General features: G+C 28.5%; 9 protein-coding genes across 17 annotated transcripts; 4 read left to right on the top strand and 5 right to left on the bottom strand.

Annotated features, from left to right (window-relative positions):
- Window positions 1-49: 49 nt before the first annotated feature.
- On the bottom strand, window positions 50-651 carry RpL29 (ribosomal protein L29). Its single transcript, XM_075735707.1, has 3 exons — window positions 483-651; window positions 327-391; window positions 50-254 (listed from the first exon to the last, which is right to left on the bottom strand). The coding sequence occupies exons 1-3, from the start codon at window positions 517-519 to the stop codon at window positions 150-152; spliced, it is 207 nt and encodes a 68-aa protein (XP_075591822.1). The 5' UTR covers window positions 520-651; the 3' UTR covers window positions 50-149.
- Window positions 652-734: 83 nt separating this feature from the next.
- LOC124499107 (long-chain-fatty-acid--CoA ligase 4) lies at window positions 735-4,320 on the top strand. Of its 3 annotated transcripts, XM_075735705.1 has the most exons (5): window positions 735-853; window positions 937-1,084; window positions 1,653-2,662; window positions 2,723-3,145; window positions 3,204-4,320. In XM_075735705.1, exons 3-5 carry the CDS (start codon window positions 1,729-1,731, stop codon window positions 4,112-4,114), a joined length of 2,268 nt encoding a protein of 755 aa, XP_075591820.1. In that variant the 5' UTR covers window positions 735-853; window positions 937-1,084; window positions 1,653-1,728; the 3' UTR covers window positions 4,115-4,320. The 3 variants fall into 3 exon arrangements, with proteins under 3 accessions (XP_075591820.1, XP_046918926.2, XP_046918927.2); XM_047062970.2 differs by having other exon boundaries at window positions 735-1,084; XM_047062971.2 differs by lacking the exon at window positions 735-853 and having other exon boundaries at window positions 1,079-1,406.
- Window positions 4,321-4,412: 92 nt separating this feature from the next.
- LOC124491918 (exostosin-3-like) lies at window positions 4,413-8,066 on the top strand. The gene is made up of 9 exons (XM_075735704.1): window positions 4,413-4,837; window positions 4,916-5,212; window positions 5,279-5,572; window positions 5,637-6,176; window positions 6,237-6,955; window positions 7,019-7,242; window positions 7,310-7,454; window positions 7,531-7,682; window positions 7,760-8,066. The coding sequence occupies exons 1-9, from the start codon at window positions 4,630-4,632 to the stop codon at window positions 7,947-7,949; spliced, it is 2,769 nt and encodes a 922-aa protein (XP_075591819.1). The 5' UTR covers window positions 4,413-4,629; the 3' UTR covers window positions 7,950-8,066.
- A 177-nt stretch (window positions 8,067-8,243) lies between these two features.
- LOC124490180 (RNA-binding protein MEX3B) lies at window positions 8,244-9,596 on the top strand. The gene is made up of 3 exons (XM_047052643.2): window positions 8,244-8,740; window positions 8,824-9,024; window positions 9,104-9,596. The coding sequence occupies exons 1-3, from the start codon at window positions 8,362-8,364 to the stop codon at window positions 9,367-9,369; spliced, it is 846 nt and encodes a 281-aa protein (XP_046908599.1). The 5' UTR covers window positions 8,244-8,361; the 3' UTR covers window positions 9,370-9,596.
- LOC124499201 (uncharacterized) lies at window positions 9,580-11,112 on the bottom strand. The gene is made up of 4 exons (XM_047063084.2): window positions 10,951-11,112; window positions 10,665-10,866; window positions 10,422-10,570; window positions 9,580-10,288 (listed from the first exon to the last, which is right to left on the bottom strand). The coding sequence occupies exons 1-4, from the start codon at window positions 10,961-10,963 to the stop codon at window positions 9,867-9,869; spliced, it is 786 nt and encodes a 261-aa protein (XP_046919040.2). The 5' UTR covers window positions 10,964-11,112; the 3' UTR covers window positions 9,580-9,866.
- A 102-nt stretch (window positions 11,113-11,214) lies between these two features.
- Window positions 11,215-19,033, top strand: LOC124499202 (fatty acid-binding protein). Of its 7 annotated transcripts, XM_075735713.1 has the most exons (4): window positions 11,215-11,839; window positions 13,660-14,048; window positions 17,693-17,934; window positions 18,145-19,033. In XM_075735713.1, the coding sequence occupies exons 3-4, from the start codon at window positions 17,880-17,882 to the stop codon at window positions 18,705-18,707; spliced, it is 618 nt and encodes a 205-aa protein (XP_075591828.1). In that variant the 5' UTR covers window positions 11,215-11,839; window positions 13,660-14,048; window positions 17,693-17,879; the 3' UTR covers window positions 18,708-19,033. The 7 variants fall into 7 exon arrangements, with proteins under 7 accessions (XP_075591828.1, XP_075591823.1, XP_075591827.1 ...); XM_075735708.1 differs by lacking the exons at window positions 11,215-11,839; window positions 13,660-14,048 and adding an exon at window positions 14,706-15,109; XM_075735712.1 differs by lacking the exons at window positions 11,215-11,839; window positions 13,660-14,048 and adding an exon at window positions 14,759-15,098.
- Window positions 18,805-19,641, bottom strand: Blos1 (biogenesis of lysosome-related organelles complex 1 subunit 1). Its single transcript, XM_047063086.2, has 2 exons — window positions 19,403-19,641; window positions 18,805-19,335 (listed from the first exon to the last, which is right to left on the bottom strand). The coding sequence occupies exons 1-2, from the start codon at window positions 19,639-19,641 to the stop codon at window positions 19,050-19,052; spliced, it is 525 nt and encodes a 174-aa protein (XP_046919042.2). The 3' UTR covers window positions 18,805-19,049.
- Window positions 19,642-19,717: 76 nt separating this feature from the next.
- Window positions 19,718-21,809, bottom strand: LOC124499200 (organic cation transporter protein-like). Its single transcript, XM_047063083.2, has 6 exons — window positions 21,538-21,809; window positions 21,093-21,482; window positions 20,702-21,025; window positions 20,473-20,614; window positions 19,912-20,391; window positions 19,718-19,843 (listed from the first exon to the last, which is right to left on the bottom strand). Exons 1-6 carry the CDS (start codon window positions 21,762-21,764, stop codon window positions 19,718-19,720), a joined length of 1,689 nt encoding a protein of 562 aa, XP_046919039.1. The 5' UTR covers window positions 21,765-21,809.
- A 250-nt stretch (window positions 21,810-22,059) lies between these two features.
- On the bottom strand, window positions 22,060-24,401 carry LOC124499199 (organic cation transporter protein-like). Its single transcript, XM_047063081.2, has 6 exons — window positions 24,129-24,401; window positions 23,651-24,034; window positions 23,271-23,594; window positions 23,036-23,180; window positions 22,487-22,972; window positions 22,060-22,413 (listed from the first exon to the last, which is right to left on the bottom strand). Exons 1-6 carry the CDS (start codon window positions 24,314-24,316, stop codon window positions 22,195-22,197), a joined length of 1,746 nt encoding a protein of 581 aa, XP_046919037.2. The 5' UTR covers window positions 24,317-24,401; the 3' UTR covers window positions 22,060-22,194.
- Window positions 24,402-24,447: the final 46 nt, after the last annotated feature.

Below are 24,447 nucleotides of genomic sequence, written 5' to 3' on the forward strand. Positions count from 1 at the left end.
ATCTATGCATAGCTACATAGAATGTAAATAAAATAAATACAAAGACAAATTGCTTTTCAATTCAATTTTTATTTATTAGCATCAAATTGTTGATGATTATATACCAAAAGAAAACAATACAAATCATCATTCATCATACAAATAATTGTCTATTTCTTGGCTTGACGTAATTGAGCTTCCAATTGTAATAATTCTTCACGGCTTTTGTTGTGTTTCCGTGAGAAACGCATGTTACGTAACAATTTTTGATCCACCTAAATTCATTTAAATGGCCACCATTAATGAGATTGTATTAATTTATTCAAATTGTTGGAAAAAAAACTTACTCCTTTCATCGATTGTTTACGCATCTTTTTTGGTCGATGAATACCATTTCGATGGTCTTTACGGTCTATGTTGATTGGACAAAACATTTTGCATGATTTAGACATTTAGAATTATTTAAACATTTAATTTAATTAAAACGTTTGATAAATACTTACTTTGATTATGATTGGTATGATTCTTTGACTTGGCCATTATAAATTCCAAGAATTTGAAACGAATACGAAAGAAAATTATTGACACCCAGAAAAAAAAATGCAAAACACAAAACTCAAATGTGCACACACGTTGTTGCCTGAAACGGGAAAAGGGAAACAAATTTACGCATACGTCTTTTATGAATGATCATTGTACTGGGCTCAAATTTAAATTGTGTGAGTTGGAATTTTTTTTTTTTTCACCCTCACGACCGAGGGTGAGCAGATGAGCAGATGATTTACAACTGGTTTAGCGGAAACTTTCTTTTCTCATATAATAATTTTTATTTTCCAGAATTTTCTAACTTCAACTGTCCTTATTATATCTTCAGGTAGATAGATTTTTCATCAAAAATAAAATCAACAAATCTTTTTTTTTTTTTTTGGTTGACGACAACTACATTTCATTTATCAGCACCGCCACTATCATCATCATCATCATCATCATCATAAAATATAGGAAGCTATTTAAATCAATGCTGTGGTGGTTTTTTTTTCTCATGATCATTTTCATTCTGAATTTTTTTTTCCAAATATGTTCATCTTTCCATTATAACATCGTGGTATGTAGTAGTTGTTGCTGTAATTCATTCATTCACTGATAATAATTGATGATTTATTATTTTTTTTGTAAATATTTATCTATTTTAAATTTTAAAATCAATCAAGTGTTTGACAGAAATTTTTTTTTTTTTTTTTTTGATTGAGGGAAGAATTTCTTTTTTTTGAAAATTAAAAAAAAATTCACAATCTCCACAACATTGATACCTTCATAATAAATTATGTCATTTGTTATCATTTTGTACTTGATATATAAAGAGATTATATAAATTCAATTATTCTAAGGAAATTGTTCATCAGTTCAAAAGAATTCTTTTTTTTCTAGTAAGTTTTTTTCTTTTCTGGTTATGTAAGCTTTTCTCGTCATATAGTGAAATAGGAGTACGTGGTCATTTCATCATCATTCGCGAATTGTGTTTCGTGGATCATAAATTTTTTTTTTGTTTTTTCCATTGAAAAAAATTTTTCCCGTTGAAATTTTTTTTTATGATGCGAATGATAATTTTTCTCATTTAAATAATTTGGTTAATCGTAATATAATAAGTATAAATAAAAATTCTCTTTTTTCAGATTAAATCCAACACATATCGAGAAATTAAACATCGTCACTCTGCATACAACAACTTTGACCAACAACGTCCAAACAATGATTATCGAATTCCTATCGGATACGTTTATGATCAAAACAAATATGATGGATCAATGGTTTAATAATTTATTCCTCATCATATTTGATATTTTGGTCACCATTTATACATACATTACATTACCGATTTATATTCTACGACAAAAACCAGAAAATGTTCTGAAAAAATCACAACGAATTCGTGCAAAACAATTGAATGAAAATGATCCCAAATCACCATGGTTTGGTGTTCTGGATCGTCAACAATATCGTGGAAGTGTTGTCGATATTGTCGAAACTATTGATGAATTGTGCAACAATTTGGAAAAATATATGTCATTACAGAATAAAGCTGTTGGTTATCGTCGTGTATTGCGTGAATATGTTGTTTATGGATCTGATGGTATAACACCATTGAAAATTGATGGAAAAATTATTAAAAAACGTGAATTATCCGATTATAATTGGTTATCATATGAACAACTATTTGAACGAAAAAATCATATTGCCATAGGATTACTTTCCGCCGGTATTAAACGTAATGAACCAATAGCAATTCTATGTGAAACTTGTGCCGAATATCTAATGATGGAATTTGCAATAGCACGTGCCGGTTTTGTTCAAGTGAATGTATTTCCTACACTTGGTGAATCCGGTATTGCACATGCAATCAAAGAAACAAATTCAAAATTTATTTTTACATCATGGGATCTATTGCCGAAAATTCGTTCAGTCATTCAAAAATACAAATTGGATGTATCAAAAATTATCTACATTGAACGAAGAGCGGAAACTGTTTCTGATGAAATTATTGCAAAGGAAAAAGATTTTATCGAACCGATAAATCAATCAATTTTTGTCCCATTAACAAAAATCGAACAGGATGGCCAATCATGTAATGATGATGATGTAGCGATTTGTAAACCATTGGATAAGGATCAAGTTGCTTTTATTGGTAAGTATTAATCGATGTCAGTAACTTTAGCCAATAATTGTCATGTCTGTTTGCATACAGTTTTCACTTCAGGCAGTACCGGTGTACCGAAAGGTGTACAATTAACATCGAATCAAATGATTCAAGTTTGCCATCAAATGTTACCATCACTTTCAGAATATATTGGTAATGGTCTAAAAAATATTTACGTGGCATATTTACCACAAGCACATATTTTCGAATCCACTTGTGAATTTCTTATATTCGGTCTTGGTATACCAATTGGTTTTGCCAGTCCATTCACATTGACCGAATCATCACCCGGTCTTGCTCCCAATACTAAATCCGATTTAGTTCTACTTCGTCCGACATTTATGATTTCTGTGCCATTAGTTTTACAACGAATACAGAAACAGATCTATAATAAACTTGAATCACGTTCCTCGATTTTCATTCCATTATTTAATTATTTAATGAAATATAAAATTATTTGGACCCAAAAAGGTATGTTTGTTTTAAATGGTTTTTTCATAAAAAAAATTCAATTATTGCCCTTTGATAGGTTTTGCAACACCTCTTATTAATAGAATATTTTGTAAAAAAATTCGTGAACAATTTGGTGGACGTTTAGATAAGATAATTGTTGGTGGTGCACCATTATCATCCACTCTACAATCAGTGATTAAAGCAGCATTGGATACGACGCTCGTACAAGGCTATGGAATGACAGAAACATGTGGTGCATGTTTCTGTATGGATAACGATGATCTTACTTATGGCTGTACTGGTGCACCAATGTTGGGTGTTTATGCTAAACTTGATGATTGGAATGAAGGTGGTTATCGAACCAGTGATCTACCTAATCCACGTGGCGAACTTTTAGTTGGTAGTAAAGCGAATTGTCTTGGATATCTTAATAAACCGGATGCAACCAATGAATTGCTCGTTAAGGATAAAAAATTAAACATTAATTGGGTACGGAGTGGTGATATAGCTGAAGTTTATCCTGATGGTACATTCAAAATAGTTGATCGTAAAAAAGATCTGGTTAAAATGGCCAATGGTGAATATGTATCGTTGGGCAAGATTGAAACAACATTGAAAAATTGTAATTATATCGATCACATCTGTGTATTTGGTAATGCATTGGCCAACTATCTTGTTGCATTAGTGGTACCTAATGAAGAAAAATTGGTTCATCTAGCACAAACACATCGCATTCCAAATGAAGCACGATCAACAAATCGTATGTCTGAAATTCTATTGAAATCAGTACGTGAAACTGGTATTGAAAATGGATTGAAAAAAGTAGAAATACCTACAAAAATTCAAATTGTATCGGATGAATGGACACCTGATAATGAAATGCTTACAGCAGCAATGAAACTTAAACGTAGTTCAATTAAAACACGTTATTTTTCCGTTATTGATGATTTATTTAATGATTCACAAAGCAATTCCACCGAAATATAAACGCAACTATAACAAACCAACCACACACACATTCTCCACATATTTTAATTTATCTAATTAATATATTCTATTCTTTGCAATCGTAATCTTAACAAATCAAAAAAAATCCACAAAAACGGTGATTGTTATGCAAAAAATTGTTTGTTTTATTCAAATTCAAAATTTATTTTATGATATGAATTTATTAAAATTTAAAATTTTATCAATTCTTGGGATGTGATTATCAAAATTCAAACAAAAAAAAAAGAAAATGATTCGTCCTTTTTGGACGGTATCAAAAAAAAAAAAAAAACATTTCAAGAATCGAACAGAATTGAGAATGTTTTTTTTTTATTTGGATCGATGTCAGAATTGTCAATATTGATTTAACTTTAACAAAATGATTCCTAAATCTTGAATATCTATCAATGTCTTGAATTGAACTTTTTTCGTTTTTATTCCTTCTTCATTTTCTTTATATTCAATGTTACATGTTACAATTTTGTTTTCGAACAAAATAAAAAAAATAATCGAAAATGAATTGTCAACATTGTTTAACTTTACGACGATTATTTTTTCTAGTTTTTCTATTTATAATGTGTTTATTAGCATTCAATCTTAGTACATTCTATCTAATTTCATTCAATACTACGACGATCAATCCATCCATTATTCAAAATAATGAACCAAAATATGAATTATTAATCGATGATAATTCTATTAAAAATTTGAATAAAATTAATGGTAAATATTCAATTTAGATTAACATTTTTTTTTTGACACTGTTTATATTTTTTTATATTCACATTTGTAAATTCATAGATTTAAATATTCGTGTTCATGAATTACTACGTATACGTTCATCCGTTTTAAAAGAATTACGAAGTTTAGAACGTAATCGTACATCAATCATTCAAGAGCTAACTGAACATAATAATGAATTAGAAAAATTAAAATCAACAATTGGAAAAAAATCCTCCGAATTGGAACGTATTCAAATGCATATTAAACAAGCTGTTGTTGCTCAAAAAGAAGCCAAAGTTTTGGTCGGATCAATGATTGAACCGCCATTGAATTTATTGCCCAAACAAGCGCAGGAAAAAATTTCAATCGAAAATGGTAAATGGATATAAATATAAATTATTATTAAGATCCATGTTAACTTTTTAATAATTTTTTTTCCAGAAAAAACTACCATCACTCGCCATTATAATCATGATGATTGCCATATGAACAATTGTTTTGATTTTTCACGTTGTTCATTATTCTCATCATTCTATGTATTTATTTATGATAATCATAATGATCATGTTTCATCAATTTATCGAATCATTTATGATAAATTCCGATCAAACATTCATGTAACGAATGATCCTCGAATAGCATGTATTTATCTATTAATTATTTCCGAAAATTTTCCACATTTAAATGATCGAATTTCATTTCAAAATTATCTGGACACTCTACCATATTGGGCTGGTATGAATTTTTTTTTTTTTTTGTAATTACGATCGAATTTTATTATAATTTTTTCTCTACATAGGTGATGGCCGTAATCATATTATTTTCAATCTAAATTCAAAAATCGATTTAAATTCAATCGGTTTAAATGTGAAAAAAGCTATACTAGTTCAAAATCAATTCGATTCATCTAGTCTTCGTCATTCGTTTGATTTAGTCATACCAGATGTAAATATTATCCATTTTTATAGTTTAAATTTGAATGGAAAAAATTTTTCACCACAATTATCACCTGCTAAACGAAAATATTTCCTCACATTCCTTGGACGTATATCGGATGACAATTCTGACCATAATAATAATAATAATTCATACGACGACAATCTTCAATTAATCATCAAAAATACGATGATAAATCTTTCAACCAAACATAGTGTTGTGAATCATAATGAGTTTCTATTCGATTTTGATTGTGATGAAAAAACCAAAAAACTTTGTGATAATCAGACAATCATTTTACTTGAATCTACATTTACTTTGATACCTATCATTATCAATAATCATCATAATATTCATCGAAATCATGATTTCTATCTACGATTATTTAATGCTCTATCTACAGGTATGAATTTGTATTATGATGAAAAATAATGGAATTTAAAACATCTTTTTTTCACAATAGGTTCGATTCCTATAATCATATCAAATGATATTGTATCACTTCCATTTGAAGATGTTATTGATTGGCGTAAAGCTACAATTCGTTTACCTATTGCTCGTATAACCGAATTATATGTCCTATTGAAAACCTATACGGATGCTGACATTATCGAGCTAAGAAGATATGGAATACATTTTTATCGTACATATTTTTCCAATTTAGATCAATTTATAGCTACATTTTTTGCTTATTTTGGGACCTTTCGTTTACAAATACCTCCATCATCACCACCTAGTTATCGTTCAACTTATTATTATAATCAACCTAAATACGATATTTTAACTAATTCAAGTGATTTATTATTGACAAATCCACTTCTTTACGATAATGATCTATCAGATGGTGATGAATTTCTTGGACCAATCGAACCACCATTTGCATCGATTAGTTATCGTCGTAATTATTCAATAACTATGAATCAATTATATTCTATTTGGAATGACGTTAGTCTTACACCATTTCATACATTTCCTTCACTGCCATTTGATCCTGTTTTACCTTCCGAATCAAAATTCATTGGTTCATCATATGGATTTCGACCAATCGGTGCTGGACTTGGTGGCTCTGGTAAAGAATTCTCCGAAGCATTGGGTGGCAATCAAATTAGAGAACAATTTACAATCGTCATTTTGACTTATGAACGTGAAAATGTTTTATTGCTTGTTCTTTCACATTTAAAAGTTGGTATTAAAAAAATCTTTTAAAAACATTATTAATAATATGTTTTATTGTTGTATACATAGAATTTACCATATCTAAATAAGGTTGTGATCGTATGGAATAGTCCACAGCCACCATCTGAAGATATAATATGGCCAGATATTGGTGTCGATATTGTTGTCATTAAAAGTGAACATAATTCATTGAATAATCGTTTCATACCATTTGATGAAATCAAAACTGAAGCCATTCTTTCGATTGATGATGATACTAATCTACGACATGATGAAATTATCTTTGCTTTTCGGTAAATTTTTTTTACAAGCTTAATTTTTTACAAAAATTTGAATTTAAAATTTTTTTTTCTCAAACAGTGTTTGGCGTGAAGCAAGAGATCGTATTGTTGGTTTTCCTGCACGTTTTCATGCATGGGATTCGAATCAAAAATCATGGTTCTATAATTCTAGCTATACTTGTGAATATTCAATGATTTTAACTGGAGCTGCTTTTTTTCATAAAGTAATTATTATAACATTCTAATAGTGATGATGATGATTTTTTTAAAAAAATAATTTTCATTACATTTCAATTTCAGTATTATTCCTATCTATATTCATATTCAATGCCATCATCAATACGAGATAAAGTGGATGAATTTATGAATTGTGAAGATATAGCAATGAATTTTCTTGTATCACATGTAACTCGTAAACCACCAATCAAAGTAACATCTAAATGGACATTTAGGTAATATGAATTTTGTTCAAAATAATTGCCAAATTAATCCTTTGGTATTTTTCTTTATTAAAAAAAATAATTTATAGATGTCCAGCTTGCCAAACCGGATTATCGGAAAATCAATCGGAACATTTTCTTAAACGTCATAAATGTATTAATTATTTCATTTCAATATATGGTTATATGCCATTACTGTATACACAATTTCGTGCCGATTCTGTTCTATTCAAGACACGTGTTTCACATGATAAACAAAAATGTTTTAAATATATCTGAATTGTTTTTTCGTTTGTTTGTTCATTTGTTTTTTTAGTTTGTTTTTATATCTAAATTATTGATTATTGATTGCAATTGTTTTTTTCCTAATTTCTCAAATTAAATTATTTCGAAATGTTTTTTTTTGTACTCTGATATTGTTGATGATTATTCAAGTTTGAAAACAAAAAGTCACAACCGACCGTTGAACATTTGACAATGAATGAACAAATGATCATGATCAGTGATCATCATCATCAATGAAATTAAATTTCATGATGATGATGATATATAAAAACGATTGATTTTCAATTGGGCAAAAGAAAAAATTTCATTTCAATCGTTTTTACCGTACAAATCACGATTTTCATCTTTTTTTTATTTGATTATTATTATCATCATTAATATTAAAAAAACAAAAAAAATTAACACCATGGACATGGCAAAAAATTTACGATGTTTATGGCCACAAAATGCTTTTGATACATTATCATTCAAATCGGAAACAGCATCATCATCATCATTAACGTCGCTGTTGTGTAATAATTTTGATTTAAATAGCATTGGTACAATAGCCACATCGCCAACATCGATAACAACAACATCACCAAGTGAATTTCAAGATGGATTATATTCCGATTCAAATAGTGTTATTAGTTATGGTGTAAATTCCATAATAAATTCATCATCATCATCGATCATAAATGGTGAACAACAACAACAACAATCATCGGATAAAAGACGAAAAACATATTGTGAAACAGTTTCAGTTGAAAATTCTGGACATGTGGCACAAATTGTCGGTAAAAATGGTTAGTTTATTTTTTTTTTTTTTTTTTTTGTTTGTGTAAAATTGAAATTTTTTTTCTCTAATTTTTTTTCCTATCATTTCAAGGTTGTAAAATTAAACATTTACGTGCAAAATATGACTGTTATATTCATACACCAACGGCTAATGAAGAACCAGTATTTATTATTAGTGGCAATAAAGATAAAGTATTGGCCGTTAAACAAGAAATCATTAAAGCCGATAGCCATTTTGCCAATATTAAAGAGGAAAGAAATACAAAAATATTACAAAAGATTAATTTAAATGGTATATGGTGATTTTATTGATTTTTTTATCAATCAATCAATAAATAAATAATTTTTTTTTCTTTTATCCACACAAAAAGATGCTGCCTGTATCCGTTTGTTTATACCGGATAAATATATTGGCCTGGTTGTTGGACGTAATGGATGGTTTGTAAAAGATTTACAAACAATGCACAACATTTACATTGAGACACCGAAATTTAATATTTGTAATTTTTTTCAATTATTTGGACCACGAAATTCAATCAATTCAGCCATACAGGTTATTTATAAACATATTTTCACTAAAACTGGTATTCATTTTAATGAACGAATCAATAGAGATGATGTTTATTTGATTGAATAATTTTTCTACCGCATCATCATCGTCATCATCATCATCATCATTTGTTTTTAATTACTAGATTCGTTTTTTTTTGTATCTTTATTTTTGACCACTTCTTCTTCTTTTTTTTGTTTAAAGATTTATCATTTTTAACTTTTATTATTATTATTATTCACACACACACACGTGTGTGTGTGATATAAATTATTTGTGATTAAAATTAAATTAAAATTTTAAAAAATAAAAAATTTTATTTGATTTGATGATATTTACAAATGAACGTTACAAAATATATATCGAACACACATACACAAGAATCGTATTGTGTTCAAAACAGCAACATTGATCATTGATGTTCATTATAGAGCAGCAGCAGCAACAGCAGCATCATTTTCATTGAGATTCTTTGTGAACAAAACAATTTAGTTGTGTGCCTGTGTGTGGGTGTGCGCGCAGCTTGTTTATTATTATTATTATAAGGGTCATTATATTATTGTTTTGTGTGTTTTTGTGAATTTTTATTCATCAAAAATGAATAAAAATGAAAACAATGATACAACATATTTGGTCAATGCATTGTCACCAAGTTTTCCTTTAGCTTTAACACCATCTTTTGGTAAAACATCTTTGCAGCTACTTTTTTTTACAGCAAAAAATTTTGCTGGACAAATCATTTTTGTTAATGTACCGAATGCTTCGCCAACAAAATCAGCATAAATATCAAATGCATCTTTACCACATTCTTTGGTGATCATTTTTTTCGAACATTCATCCCATTTATTATAACCACAACATATTGTTGTATGTGTACGATCAGCTTCCAAATGTTCTTCTGAATCGATTTTATCCACAGTGGCCAAGAAATTATTATTACAAGTTTGTTTATAAATTTCTGTGCTGAATACTTTTTTATGTATACATGGTGATTCTTTCAAGAATTCTGTTTGTTTTTTTTTTTTTTTTTTTTTGGTAGAATTTGAATGAAAAGTAAAAAAAAATCATCATCATCATCATCATCATCGTAAATGTAAACGTAAGTGAAACAAAAAAAAAACCAACACAATCAAACTTACTATGACGTTGTGGATTATTTGGATCACAGAATCGTGAAATTGAATTATCAATCTGATCGACAATCAAATCCGAAACCTCTTTATGTAATGGTGTGCCACATCTTTTGATGAAATTCTTGACACATTTGGATAAATCTTGTTTAATGGCTCTAGATAAAAAAAAAATTTTTTGGTATTGAAAGTTGAAAAATGACATGAATTTTCAAAAAATTGTTAATTGTTATCATCATCAAAATTATTTACTTGCAAATTGTATTCAATCCATCATTGGATGCAATCAAAACACTTGGTTCTTTTCTTTTGCCCAATGCTTGTACTTTACCAATGCAAACATCAATCTCTTTCAAATGGCATGGATCTTTTTTTCCTTTTCTTGAGCTTTTTTTTCTTTGTGCATCAATTTGTGAGATTAAAATTAAACCAATGACCATAAAGATGGTTAAAACTGTTTATGTATTCGATAAGAAGTGGTGAAAAATTAAATTGATTTCAATTGAAAACAAAAAAATTTAAAATCTCGAAAACAAACCTCGAAAATTCATTTTCACAAATTTTATATTCTGTTTTTTTTTCTTCGTTGTTGTTTGAAATACTCGCTGAATGTATTCACAATCAAAAATTGAAATGAAATGAAATGGAAAATGAAAAATTTTTTCGTGAATCTTGAACAGGATTTTGTTTTCCTTCTTTTCAAATCAATCTATTCGATGATAAGGTAGTATTTTTATACAAATTCCATCGGTGATTGCCTCGTCGTCGTCGTCATCATCATCATCATCATCATCGTCGTAGTCGTCGATGTTTTGTTTGTTTGTTTCAAAATTTCAATTTTTTTTCTTTTCGTTTATTACATTCAATTCAATATAACTACTATGTCCTTTTGTATATGATATGTGTGTGTGTCGCGTATTTTTTCCACGAAAAAAAAACAAGAAAGAAACCTGTTGAACCAAAAACCTTGACAGCATCAACAACAACAACAACAACAACATCATCATCAGTGATTATTCTTTGTAATCATTATTGCACCAGGGCAAAATCTTTGATTAATGTCTGTGTTTGTGTGTGTGTGTGTGTGTGTATTTAAGAATTCACTTATTCAAATATCCATTTGTTTTGCACATCTTTTTTTGTTGTTGTTGTTGTTAAGTCGTCTTTCGAAGTTCTTGATATCGTCTCTCTCTTTAGGTTTCATTTCAATCTGTTGCCATGGCGTGTAGATATTATAAAACGTCATTGTATTTTATTTGATTGTTCATCAATTTTTTTTATTTACTGTCAAATGTCTATGATTATGACCATCATCGATGACGGTCACTTTCAATTATCACTTATATTGATGTGATGAATTGTACATCGTCGTTTATTGATTAGCCTTGTAATGATGTGAAAAAAAATGTTCATGTTGAAAAAAAGGGGTAATCATTCATTTATCAAATGATTGATCATTGATCATTGATTTATTTTATTGTACGTTGTTAGCGAATTTGATTTTTTTTTTGTTTTGTTTTGTTTCCAGGGTTTATTGATTTTTGTGGTTTTGATCATAATTTTTTTTGTATTTGTATACATAATAAATTTTATTATTATTATTATTTGTTAATACACGTTGGACATTTATGGCTTGACACCAGAAATGATCATCATGTGTTTTTTTTCACCTTGAACACACTCTTACACACAACGAAATGGAATGAAATGAATTTTATAACTGGAAAAAAAATAAATAAGTAATGATCACATTACTACTAAATTACGTTCAAAGAATGTAATCGATATAATTTCGTTATTACGTATTATTATTGCGATTACGATTGCCTTAATTCATTCATTCGTTTTTGATTTTGATTGATTACTATTTTGAGCATGACGAGACGACCTGTGAATGTCGTTTTTTTTCCATGTTCCAAAATAAACAAACAAACATTTGGCCAATTTTTTTGTTGTTGTTGCTGTATTCATTGCACAGAGAAAAGAAAAATTATTATTTATCGATTTGTGAAATTGAAAAAAGTTTTTTTGTGGCCAAACATTTTCATTCGACATGTTCAACTATTGTCAATTCAGTTTCTGGCTGTGTGTGTGTGTGACACATTTTAATCGCCAATTTTTTTTTTCTTCTAAATTTATTTAGACATTTTTTTATTATTATTAGCTAGATATAGAATGAATGACATGTGATATGTGCAGAACAGCCACAGAAAAAAAAATCTTGTTTTTTTTTTGTTTATTTATCCAATTTACCTGTGTGTGTTTATGTGTGTGTGTGTGTGTTTCTTCTCATTTTGGATTTCGAGAAAAATTTGGCTTTTCGAGATTTGTGTTTGCGAGAAAAAAAAACATATGAAGAGATGAAAAAAAAATTCAGAAAAAAAAGAGAGATAGTATACTGATACTGTGTCAATTTTGTCGTGTTTTATTTTTTGATCGTTTATTGAATTTTTTTTTATCTTTATCTTTTCGTTTGTTTGTCTCATTTTTTTTCCATTTTTGGTGGCAAAACAGCAACAACAACAACAACAACAACGACAACCTTGAAATGTAGAAACTCAGCCAATAGTAAAATAATTTCAGATTTTGTCCCATTTGATTATCGTATCATTGATGATGCACAACAAAATGTTTTGTATTTTTTTTTGAAAACGTTCCAATTTTTTATTTATTCCGTGTAACATATTCTCACAAAAAATTGCACGTGCATTTTGTATTTGTGTGTGTGTGTGTGAAACAGAGAAAACAATGTTTTTTTTATTATTTTCACTTTAAATTCATAGTGTAAATTCATTTTGATTTTTCATCGTTGAAAATGTTTCATTTTCATTCATTTATATCGATGCATGTTTCGCACATGATCATCATCAGTCAGTGTTGAATAACTTTGTTGTTGTTGTTTGTTTTTTTATGTGCATAATAATTTCTAAATAGAAAAAAAATTTTTTTTTTTTGAATCGTGTTCAACAGGTGATAAAATCAAAAAAAAAATGTAAAAAAAGAAGAAGAAACAAAACCTTGACCTTCGACAAAAAAAATTTATATATTTGAGAAAAGAAAACCTAATTAGTTTTTGGCTGTTTTTTTTTATTTGATTTTACGTGTGTTTTTTTGTTGTTGTTGTTGTTGTTGTTGATTAATTGATCATTCGAACGAGATGAAAACGATGATGTATCGGTACTGGTGGTGTTTGTGTACATCATTATCGTCATTATCAAATTGTGGTTAATTTTTTTTTTTTTGCCAGTTTGTCTATATCTATTCATTCAGTTTATTCATTCACATCATCATGTTTGATTGTCATTGACATTCATTCACCTTCATTCATACAATCAACCAAGCCAATTCATTATGATACACAACCACAGTGGACATTTTATTTTGTGCCAATTTTTTTACCTGTGAAATATATATTCTTTACAAATTTTAAACTATTGAAAGAAAAAAATTTATCAATTTTAATAGTAGTGATGATAAAATTGAACAAATATCGACGACAATAAAAAATCATTTAATTGAAATGGCTTAGAAATTATCTTGTTTGTCTGTTTGTTTATTTTTTTTTTATTTATAGTGATAATCATTTGATTGATTGATTAATTTTGACCGGTGACCGATAATGATGAAAAAAACAAGGTAAGATTCTGTTGCTCTGTGGTTCTTTAATCAAAAATCAGTCAATTTGTTCGTTTTTTTCTGGCAAATTGATGAATTACGTCAATCAAAAAAAAAAAAAAAAAAAAAAAACAAACAAACAAAAACTCGAATTATTTTTCATCATAATCGATGATTTTTTTTCCATGAACATCAACAACAACAGTTTATAATTCGAAACCTCTATATAATTCATATATCATTAGCTAGTTAAATTTCATTCATTTGACAAAAAAAAACTGCACTGCTGTGAAATATTATATTACAATACAATAAATATATATATATTTCATGGCCAAAACACCCTGTAGATCAATTCTGAAAAAAAAATCTTTGAAAGGAAATATACAAAGTACAAGAGAAAAAAAAAACGGTAAAACCGTAAATTGATTTCAGCAAAAATGAAATGTGTGTGTGTGTGTGTGTGTATGTGTAATAATTATGGTTTTGTTTTGTTTTTTTTTCCTTGTGATACAAACGAAATACAATACAAAAAACATGATCTATTTATTGTCATTTAGTTTGGTTTTAAACATAAATCACAGGAGGTGAAAAAAACAAAATCACGTACTATACGTGTTTTTCATTAGCAAAAAATAAAATTTTTTTTTTTTTTTGTACAACACACGCATATTCAATGTGTGTGTGTGTGTTTGTGGTGTGATCAGACGAATTTTTTTTTCTGGTTTCTAGAGATTATGATTACACACACACAAACCAGCAATGTATACATTTTGTGATTATAGAAAAATTTTTTTTTTCTACTTGCTCGCCATTCACATACAAACACACCATTGAAACATTTGTTTGGTTATTTTTTTCGTTCATTCTACTTTTGTCTGTTTTACCAACCGTCCATGTTTGATTTTGATTTTGTTTTTTTTATTCGTTTGAAAAAAAAATTCATTACCATTTCATATTTCACACAAACACACACACAGTGTTTTGATTGGCTCATGTGAAAAAATTTGAAAATTTTTTTCCATCAAAAATTTGAACCACTAATCATCATCATCCATTAATGCAGAAATTGTAATCGAATGGTATTTATAAATGAATTTTTTTTATACTCCATTGATTGATTATTGAAATTTTTGATTTGGTTCGACAGTGACCATGTGTGTGTGTGTGTGTGTGTGGGTGGGAGAGTGAATGAACTTTTTATTTCATTCCATGTGTGCATTAATATATTTTTCAATTCTGTAAGGAAAAAAAAACTCACATCCTTATTATCTACTTTAAATTACAGGAAATTTTCACTTTTGTCCAATAATAATCAAAACTGTTACTAGTGCAAAGTGATAATATTGATTAATATCCGGTAAATAGCTATAAACGACAAAATGAAAAAAAAAATTGCAAACGATTATGATTTATAAATGATGATGAATGAATGAATTGAGCAATAATCTCATTTGTTGCCTTGATTTTTTTTTCTCTCTGTGTGTGTGTGTGTTGCGAAATACAACGGAAAAGACTTTATTTCATTTCTCCTTCCAATGTTTGCCATATCTAATATTATGGCACTACGTAATAAAAAGAATTTGATCTAGTTTTTTTTTCATAGTCAAATATAATAACAATCAAAATCAAAATCAAAAAAAAAATCCAAAAACAAACAAGAATGTAATTTGCATTGCGATTTTTGTTTCGTTTTCTTTTTATTTTTAGAATCAAGATTCTAATACGATGATTTATGTGTGGATTTTTTTTTTGCCATTTGAATATATTTGATCTATGTTTTTCCCCGTGTGTGTGTGTGTGTGTACGTTTGATGAATTGTGTTTTGTATTGTTGGATAAATAAATGTGATTTGTGAATGTGTAAACCGGGTACAATAATCCTTGATATGCGATTAGTGTGTTGCTGCTGCTGTTGTTGTCGTAGAAATGATGATGATGAAGATCATGTTCATTTGTTCTGTAAAATGAATGAAAAAAAAAATTTTTTCAGCTTCCACCTTAATTTTAATGTGTACCGTTTGAAATGAAACCTTGACAACAACAACAACAAAAAGGTAGTAAATCAATAAAAATTCTATGGGAATTTTTCCATTTTGTTTATTTCCTCATTGCATTATTCAATGTTTTGTTGTTGTTGTTGTTGTTGTTCATCTTTTTTTTTGTTTTATCATCATCATTTTATTAATTCATTCACTATCTATCTCTCATTCGGTGTGTGTGTGTGTGCATGTTATTTTTTTTTTGTTCAATCATCACCAATTGTAATTCTGTTGACATTATTGTCATCAGAATTTTATTTTTAATTGAGTTTAAAAGTTAAAAGTGTGAAAGTGAAAAAAACATTAATTTTCTTACACAACGTAAGTACCGTATAGTATTGATTAGTCAATGCTATTTTTGTCATTTACAAACAAACGAAAAAAAACTAGTAAATACTCGTGTTGTGGTGGACAAATGTTTTTTTTAGTGATTAAAAAAAAATATAATTTGTTTCAAGGTTAAGATTGATGAGAAATTAAAAAAAGATTATGATGATGATGATCAACTGGAGGTCAACTGCGTAAAACGAGATTGAATAAAAAAAATTCGAATCTCAATTTTTGTGAAAATAAAGATTTTCACAAGCACCTCATCTTGTATGTGTTTAGTCAGCACTCAACAAGTATATATTTTTACAAAACCAACTTGTGGTTATTATAACCGGCATCGATAAATCGATCGAAATTTTCATTATTTGAATTGAATCAATCAAATCAATTGATGATAACAATCTTTTTCTCTCTCTCTCATTGATGACAATTATCGTTTCTGTATCATTGATAGGTCCATTTTTCTATCCCATATGTGTTTATCATCATTGAAGAAATTTTTTTTTTACGAATGATAAACTAGAATGTAATGAAATATGACAAGGATTTTCGATCATTTTTTTTCCAGTTCGGTATGCGAACAAACAAACATCCATACATACAAACACCATATAGATAACAAAAAAAAATGTCGATATTTAATCACAAAAAATTTTACTATTCATGTCGATGATTATGATTGATTAAGTTTAGTTTTTTTTTCGCTTTTAAGTATTGATCATCATCATCAATCTGATTCGCATAATTGAAATCAAATCATCTATACTTTGTTTCGTTGCTAACGTCCAAATATAAATCAGTGTGTCAAACGCATTTATTTATTTTTTTTCTTTCTTTTTCAAATCAATAAAAAATACATCCGTCATTTGTTTCTGGTTATGATATTTTGAGGGGTGAGTGTTGTTGTTGTTGTCAATGTTCATGTTCGATTTACTGTTTGATTTTGATGATGATGATGATGATCAATAGTCAATAGTCATCATCATCATTTATATTATTGTTATAAACCTCAAAAAACGGTGATGAGTGTGTGTGTGGCGAGAAAAAAAACACGCTGAAAAGGAAGTTTGTTCTTCATCACATCAAACATTTATATATTTGAACAACAACAAAAACTCACATGTGCCATTTGCGTGCATTGAAAATTTTGTCGTTGCTGCTGCTGTCTATTTTTGGTTATTGAATCGAAATTTTTATTTTTAATATTCAAATTCAGATTCATTTTTCCTGTTTTTCAAAATTTTTTTTTCTGATTAATTGTTTTTATTTTATATAATTGTTCCACTATATATAGATAAAAGCTGCTGAATAACGTGGAAACAATTTTGAAAAAAAAAAAATTTCACTGCATCTCATCATCAAATATATTGAATTCGAACAGCATCGATTTGATCTTTCAGAACTTTTTTTTTGTTCGCTGATTTTATTATAATTTAAATTCATCCATATATATTTATATATTATTTATATAACACAAAAAAATGGCCTCATCAAAGCTCAAAACATTTTCATTCATTTTATATGGCGTTGTTACTTGTAAGTAATAATATCTTAATAGACGAATAACAAGCAAAAAAAAAATCGAAATTTTTTTTTACCATGTCAAGGTTTCATGAAAAATGAAATTTGAATCCACTATGACTACAGTCATATTCCTAGGTGATCAAATTTCGATTTTTTTGTTTTTTTTTGTTGTCGTATTTTTCATTTAATGAACTAAATTAATTTGTTTTTTCTATTTTATAGTTTTGTTGCTATGTGCTGTTCTTGTACTCATTTTCAAAGATGATAAATCAAATTGTCCAAAACAAAAAATTTCTAGTGCCGAAATATCCAATCTGTTGAATGATACATTATCAACAGCGTCAAGTGAACCGGCTGTTAATAATAAAAATCCTGAACCAATAAAAGAATATAATTTTGTTGGTGAATATGAGCTAGTTAGTAGCGATAATTTTGATGAATTCTTATCCGAATTGGGTATCGGTTATTTTACACGTTTGGCTGCAACGGCAGCATCATCACGTTATTTTATTACAAAAGATGGTGATTCATATACATTGAAAACTGTGTCAACATTTGGCAATTCAGCCATTACATTCAAAGATGGTGTACCATTCGATGAAGATCGTTTGGATGGACAAACGGTAAAATCAACCATGCAGATTAAAGGCAACAAATGGATACAGAAACAAGAAGGTGAAGGACCAGATGTTCATATTATTCGTGAATTTTCACCAGAACAGGTTAAAGTTACTTCAATTGTCAATGATGTTGCATCGGTACGAATATATAAAAAAATTGCCTAATTAAGAATGATCTTCATTCGTGTTTCCAATCATCATCGAATTATTTATTTTGTTAACAAGAAGAAAAACGAAGAAGAAGAAGACAAAGAAAAAAATCAAAACAAAAAAAAAATGTTTGTTTGAGTCTTAATCCTCAGTGCCATTGAGTGGTACACACACTACATACTATTCTTTAATTTTTTTTTTAACCCAGAATGTTTTTTTCCAATTTTATTCAATTTTTTTCATATAAATATTATACTTTTTAAAAAAAATTTGATGTATAACACACACACACATAATTTGCATGAATTTAAATAAATCAATCAAAGTTTGAAATTTGAAAATTTTAAAGTATCATCTCTATTTGCTGTTTGGCTGTTTAGACGTTGTTGTTGTCGTCGTCGTCGTCGTTGTTGTTGTTGTTGGCGTTTTATAAACATATTCAAGTATGGATGATATTTCACGCATATCATTCTCGATTACTTTAGCCCAATTTTCAACATCACCAAGTTGTTTTAATGAATCATTAAATGAATTCATCAATGTTAACCATTGATTTGTTTGACGTGAAAAATGTTCAATATTCGTATATAGTTGTTTTGTTTCGTTGTCTAATTTTCGTTGATTCAGATATGTTTGTGCAACACTATAGTGACAAAAAAAAAATCATTGGTGGTTGAGTTAGTTTTGTGATCGTTTTGTTTCATAATTACCCTTCATTCAAATGATGAACCATTTGTGATGTAAATTTTACCGAACTTGCGATGGCAACATTTCGTTTTTGTTCAATTTCTTCACGTTTTTTAATCTGTTTAAGTTGATGTTCTTTGAGCATTGATGATAACATGTTTATAATTTGAATGATGAAGAATGACAGAATGAATTTAGACAAAAAAAAATAAAAAGAAAAATCTGAAAAACCAAAACATTTGAACAAAATGTTTTTTAACATGATGCAAGTACATCAAGACAACGACTTTCATTGTATAAAAAAAATTTTGAAATTTAAGAATTCGATTCGAAGATTTTTATGCATTTTCCAATGAATCAGGCAAGTTTTTATCTTTTGTTTCAGGCATAAGAATGCTTAATGAACCGGCTATAAGTGTCAGTATACCGATCGCCAAGAAAGGTAATGAATCTCCTAATAAATGCTATCGAAAGATAATTAATTAATTTTGATTAATCAAAAAAAAAAAAAAAATTATAGAATTCAACAAACCAATTCAACAAGATGTGGTGCACTCATCGCTCCAAGACGTGATGCAAATGAACAAACACCAAGTCCAGTAATACGAATTATAGTGGGAAATATTTCAGCTGAATATACGAAAACCAATGAAAATGATCCGGCTAGACTCATTTTTCCGAGAATTGCAAAAAACATTTTCCAATCACTGGTGGCCATAAATGAACAAACGACACAAAAACCACCGCCCATCATCATAATAATCATCAGTACGTATTTACGTGAAAATCCACCAACATATGATGTTAATAGTACGCCTGGTACTTCGACAATCATCAATAATGTCATTGAAATGAAAATATTTTCATTTAAATCGGCCGAAAGAAATGAAAATCCATAATATCCTAATGCATTTGTGAACCAAATATAAAGGAAAATTATCGTATATAATCGTATCGATTTATTTGTGAATAGATCTTTGATTGAAACTTTTGGTTTATCCGATTTTGTTAGCTATACAATAATAGAAATGGTAATTAATTTGTTGATGATTGATATAGTCAAATTAATCTTAATAATGATAATGATAATTACTCTTTTAGTTTGAACCAAAAATGACTCAATCGTTTCATTGGCTATTTTCACACCATTTTTTCGTGCAGCTTTATCAATATGATATAATGCATGTGATGGTTTACCAACGGTAAATTCCCAACGTAATGATTCTGGTAATATGCTAATCGGTGAACAACAACAACAACAACAAAAAAAAAAAAAATTTGAATTTCACTAACATCATTCATTAATGAATTTTACAACTTACAATGGATATGGTAATAGAAACATTGCCGGAATTAGACCAGAAATTTCAATCAATTTCCATGTACGTAACCACCATGCACAAAGACAAGCATAAATACTTCCCAAAGTAAATATTGCATTCGATGAATTGCCAAGCCAAAATCGCCATTTACCACCTAAACATTCTAGACTAAGTGTAAATGATGTTTCAAACAAAGCTGCTGAACACATTCCTTTAAGAAATAGACAGAATGCATAAAAATAGACATTTGTCGAGAAGATTGAGAACAAAAAGACCAACACTGTTGATGGGCTATAAATTCTTATTATTGTTTGGCGGCCATATCTACGAAGAAAAAACAACAGAAAATCTTTTAATGACAAATGAATAAATCGAACGCAAATAGCATTACTTATCGGCTAAAATTCCATTCAAAATGGTTCCAATCAATACGCCGAAAAAATAAACCGATTGTATTAATTGAACAAATTCTGGTCGACAATAAAGCTGAAATTCAGTGACAATTGTTGATTGAAAATATCGATGATTGAATACATAATGTTCACATGATTTTATTGTTTGATTATCGAACATATCTTCATTACATTCGATTGTTGAATTCGGTGATTTATTAATATTGATATTCCGTTGTTCAAATATATGACAATCATCATAATGTTGATTCAATTTTTTCATCGGTGTTGTAAACACCACGAATGATTGATTGAATAATTCATATTTGGAATGTGGCCAATGATTATCATCATTTGTATTGAATCGTTCACAAATAGGTATCGAACATCTAATTCAATCAATCCGATTTTAGATTATAGAAATTCATCATCAACATGTCTTACCTATGTTCCGGTATTGCCGTTGTAAATATGAATGAAGTTGCCAACATTCCAGCCACAAACATTGGCAATATACAAAGTATATAAAGCTGTATCTGATAATAGCCAACATGGCCAAGATGTGAAAGAATTTCATCGATATTTTTCTGTTGATCATATACACGACTTGTGTGGCTACTTAAACTACTTGATTTTGATTCCATAATTTTTAATAATTGACACATATACATTAATATTGTTGTAGCACGACTGAATGAAAAATTTTTAAATTCAATAAAAACTAGACGAAAAATTTTTCAAGAATTTTAAAAACAACTGGATTCTTTCTCTTTTTTTTTGTTGATCAGATTTGGCACGACCATTTTTTCCGTTGTTGTTTTTGTTGTTACGAAGCCAAAAAAAAACACTTCATGTTTACAGTTTTGCTTTCTCTGGCTATAAAAAATCTTGACAGATTCTCATAGAATTCGAATGAAATGAACTATTTTTTTCTTTCTCGTCATTTAATAATATAAACAGATGTTGTTTTCACTTTTAAAAATTTCGAAAATTTCGTTTTTTTTAATATATAAATTCATTGATAAATTTTTTTTTTCAAAACAAATAAAAACAGAAAATAAATTTTTCATCATTCATTCATTCATTCATTCATTCACCCACTCATTTCGCTAACAAATCATCCGTTTCATCTTCTAATAGATTCGGTGATAAACGTTCATACAAATGGATTCGTTTATTCGAATATTTTAATTGTTCCACTTCGGCCAATGTATCGGGTAATTTTTTTCCTTTTGTTTCAGGTAATATTATGCTTACAATACCAGCTATTAATGTAATGATACCGATAACTAAAAATGGAAATGAATCGCCAAATAAATGCTATATCGAAAAAAAAAAGAAGAAAAAAATCGTTCGAATAAATCGAATAAATAGTTAAAATATATGGACATACCAATTGTAGCAGATATGGAGCAGTCATTGCACCAAAACGTGCACAAAATGAACACATTCCTAAACCAGTGATACGAAGTATAGTGGGAAACATTTCTGCTGCATAAACATAAACCAATGAAAATGATCCACTAATGCTCATTTTGCCAAGAATGGCTAGCCACATTTTCATATCACCAGCTGATAGAAATGATGAAATAATACATGACAATCCACCAATAATCATGATGCCCATTAAAACATATTTTCTAGTAAAATCACCAAGATATGATGCAACAAATACGCCAGGAAATTCAACAACCATTAACAATATCATTGATGAATAGATATTTTGATTAATGTCCGATGCAAGAAATGATAATCCATAATAGACCAATGCATTTGTGAACCAAACATAAAGAAATGTTATGGTCCATTTACGTATTAATTTATGTTTGAATAAATCTTTAATCGATACATCATTTGATTGATCACAGGTTTTTGTGGGCTATTTGAAAAAAATGATAATGAATTATCGATTTCATTTATGAATCTAATAATAAATGAAAACCTTTTGCGAATCATTCACCAAAAATGATTGAATCAAATCATCTGGTATTTCGACATTATTTTTCTTTGCTGCCATTGTTAATTGTCGTAATGCTTGTGGAATTTTTCCCGATGAAAATTGCCATCTCATTGATTCGGATAAAATTCTATACCATATAATCAGATAATGAGAAAAGAGGAAAAAAAAATAATTGCCAATTAGTTTTGCTGAACATGATGATCAATGTTAAGATTACAATGGATATGGTAACATAAAAATTGCTGGCACAATATTCGATAATTCCATTGAACGCCATGAACGAAGCCACCATGCACATAGACATGAATAAATAGCACCAGTGGCAAATATAACACTATATGAATTACCGAGCCAAAATCGCCATTTACCACCCAAACATTCGATGCCCAATGTAAATGATGATTGATAAATAGCTGCCACACAGATTCCTTTGATAAACAGACTTAATGTATAAATGGTAAGATTCGGTGAAAATATTGCAATTAAGATGCATATAGTTGTAACAGGACTATAGATGACAAAAATGATTCGTCTTCCAAATCTGAAATGAAATATGTGAAAAAAATAATAATACTTGGACATGATACTTGAGCATACTTATCTGCCAATATCCCATTAACGATGGCACCGACCAATACACCGAAAAAGAATAATGATTGCATCACCTGTACGATCCATTCATTATGACAATAAAGTTGATATTCAGTAACAATTGTTGAATGAAAATATTCATGATTAAATACAAAATTATCACAGGTTTTCAATGTTTGATTATCAAATGATTGCGGTAAACAATCGGTACCGTTCATTGATGATGGTTGCTTCTTGTGATCATACAAATAACAGTGATCAAATTCTATAGAATTTTTCATTGGCATTGCAAATGATAGAAATGATTTGGCAAATAATTCATTTTTTGTCCATGCTTCCTGTTGTTGTTGTTGTTGTTGTTCAAACGGATCACAATAGGCAATGAAACATCTGTTTGTTTTCAATCAAAAAAAAAAAAAAAAAAACAAACGAATTAAGAATAAAACAAATAATATAGAAAAACGATATATAATAATAAACAAACCTATATTCTGGTATGGATGTTGTGAAAATAAACGTTGTGCTCAACATACCAGCAATGAATACTGGTAATATGGATAACATGAATATTTGCCATTGATATGTACCAATATTGCCCAAATAATTTAGAATGGCATCAATATTTTGTTGTGATTTTCTTCCATCCATTGTTTTTTTTTCACTATTTCTCATCCGGATCAATTAATTGTGATTGATTTAGATTTTTAAACTAAACCATTTCTCTCACTCTCTATCTCTCTCTCTCTATTTCTTTCTATCTCTAACTTTATAATCGATTTTCAAACTAAACACACACACACACA

Source organism: Dermatophagoides farinae, chromosome 2 (assembly GCF_024713945.1).
Source record: "Dermatophagoides farinae isolate YC_2012a chromosome 2, ASM2471394v1, whole genome shotgun sequence".
NCBI lineage: Eukaryota > Metazoa > Arthropoda > Arachnida > Sarcoptiformes > Pyroglyphidae > Dermatophagoides > Dermatophagoides farinae.

Bases quoted from the DNA above. Each gene is read 5' to 3' on its own strand.
- LOC124499202 (XM_075735713.1), top strand. From the start codon at position 17,880: ATGGCCTCATCAAAGCTCAAAACATTTTCATTCATTTTATATGGCGTT. The intron at 17,935-18,144 runs GTAAGTAATAAT...TCTATTTTATAG, and splicing joins TTTATATGGCGTTGTTACTT to TTTTGTTGCTATGTGCTGTT.
- LOC124499200 (XM_047063083.2), bottom strand. From the start codon at position 21,764: ATGTATATGTGTCAATTATTAAAAATTATGGAATCAAAATCAAGTAGT. The intron at 21,483-21,537 runs GTAAGACATGTT...TGATTGAATTAG, and splicing joins ACGGCAATACCGGAACATAG to ATGTTCGATACCTATTTGTG. The intron at 21,026-21,092 runs GTAATGCTATTT...TTTTCTTCGTAG, and splicing joins AATGGAATTTTAGCCGATAA to ATATGGCCGCCAAACAATAA.
- LOC124499199 (XM_047063081.2), bottom strand. From the start codon at position 24,316: ATGAGAAATAGTGAAAAAAAAACAATGGATGGAAGAAAATCACAACAA. The intron at 23,181-23,270 runs GTAATCTTAACA...TATATGGTATAG, and splicing joins TTTATGTTACCATATCCATT to AATTTTATCCGAATCAATGA. The intron at 22,973-23,035 runs GTTTTCATTTAT...TTTTTCAAATAG, and splicing joins TGGTGAATGATTCGCAAAAG to CCCACAAAAACCTGTGATCA.
- LOC124499201 (XM_047063084.2), bottom strand. The intron at 10,571-10,664 runs GTAAATAATTTT...TTTTTTATCTAG, and splicing joins GGATTGAATACAATTTGCAA to AGCCATTAAACAAGATTTAT. The intron at 10,289-10,421 runs GTAAGTTTGATT...AAAAACAAACAG, and splicing joins AAATAATCCACAACGTCATA to AATTCTTGAAAGAATCACCA.
- LOC124491918 (XM_075735704.1), top strand. From the start codon at position 4,630: ATGAATTGTCAACATTGTTTAACTTTACGACGATTATTTTTTCTAGTT. The intron at 5,213-5,278 runs GTAAATGGATAT...TTTTTTTTCCAG, and splicing joins AAAAATTTCAATCGAAAATG to AAAAAACTACCATCACTCGC. The intron at 6,177-6,236 runs GTATGAATTTGT...TTTTCACAATAG, and splicing joins ATTTAATGCTCTATCTACAG to GTTCGATTCCTATAATCATA.
- LOC124490180 (XM_047052643.2), top strand. From the start codon at position 8,362: ATGGACATGGCAAAAAATTTACGATGTTTATGGCCACAAAATGCTTTT. The intron at 8,741-8,823 runs GTTAGTTTATTT...TATCATTTCAAG, and splicing joins ACAAATTGTCGGTAAAAATG to GTTGTAAAATTAAACATTTA. The intron at 9,025-9,103 runs GTATATGGTGAT...CCACACAAAAAG, and splicing joins ACAAAAGATTAATTTAAATG to ATGCTGCCTGTATCCGTTTG.
- RpL29 (XM_075735707.1), bottom strand. From the start codon at position 519: ATGGCCAAGTCAAAGAATCATACCAATCATAATCAAA. The intron at 392-482 runs GTAAGTATTTAT...CAATCAACATAG, and splicing joins TCATACCAATCATAATCAAA to ACCGTAAAGACCATCGAAAT. The intron at 255-326 runs GTAAGTTTTTTT...AAATGAATTTAG, and splicing joins GTAAACAATCGATGAAAGGA to GTGGATCAAAAATTGTTACG.
- Blos1 (XM_047063086.2), bottom strand. From the start codon at position 19,641: ATGTTAAAAAACATTTTGTTCAAATGTTTTGGTTTTTCAGATTTTTCT. The intron at 19,336-19,402 runs GTAATTATGAAA...TTGTCACTATAG, and splicing joins GTTCATCATTTGAATGAAGG to TGTTGCACAAACATATCTGA.
- LOC124499107 (XM_047062970.2), top strand. From the start codon at position 1,729: ATGATTATCGAATTCCTATCGGATACGTTTATGATCAAAACAAATATG. The intron at 2,663-2,722 runs GTAAGTATTAAT...GTTTGCATACAG, and splicing joins GGATCAAGTTGCTTTTATTG to TTTTCACTTCAGGCAGTACC. The intron at 3,146-3,203 runs GTATGTTTGTTT...GCCCTTTGATAG, and splicing joins AATTATTTGGACCCAAAAAG to GTTTTGCAACACCTCTTATT.